This window comes from Myotis brandtii, unplaced genomic scaffold (genome assembly GCF_000412655.1).
Source record: "Myotis brandtii unplaced genomic scaffold, ASM41265v1 scaffold59, whole genome shotgun sequence".
In the NCBI taxonomy this organism is placed as follows: domain Eukaryota; kingdom Metazoa; phylum Chordata; class Mammalia; order Chiroptera; family Vespertilionidae; genus Myotis; species Myotis brandtii.
Window position 1 is genome coordinate 1854773 of NW_005370223.1, and position 478 is coordinate 1855250.

The 478-nt window shown below is 61.9% G+C and overlaps 1 protein-coding gene across 1 annotated transcript in view; it reads right to left on the reverse strand.

Annotated features, from left to right (window-relative positions):
• Positions 1-478, reverse strand: part of GDF6 (growth differentiation factor 6) — a 24541-nt gene that overhangs the window by 14981 nt on the left and 9082 nt on the right. Inside the window, exon 2 of the mRNA XM_014550199.1 lies at positions 327-466. Within this exon, the coding sequence (XP_014405685.1) occupies positions 327-466 (140 nt within the window). The remainder of the gene's footprint in view (positions 1-326; positions 467-478) is intronic.

The following is a 478-nucleotide window of genomic DNA, read 5'->3' on the forward strand; positions in this document are numbered from 1 at the left end:
CCGTGGCACGGTTCCGTCCGGATCCACCGCGACCCTCTGCCGCTCAGGTCGCTTGCCCGCCACCTCCCGCCCTCCACGCTTCCTCCAGCAGCCACCAGAGGGGCGGCCACCACGCTGCTTTCTACAAAAGACAAGGGGAAGGAGGAAGGGAGGAGGGAGGGAGGCTGCGAACTGTCATTAAAACTGCATCCAGAAACTTACTCGGACTTTTGGGGAAACAGTGTAAGAAAGGAGAGGTGTCTAGAGCGGGAGGGGAGGTCACCCGTGCCGCGCCCTGGCCTCGGGGCTCCCGGGGAAAGGCGTCTGGCGTCTTCTTGGCCACTTACCGAGTCCCCTGTCTACAAAGCTAGTGATCGTGTTGGCCGACTTGGAAGACTGGAAGAAACTGGCGTTGATGCCCAGCTTCTCCGCGATGGAGTAAGTCCTGTAGATGGACAGCATGTACTCGTGGGGCACCACGCGCGGGCTCCCGCCCGGA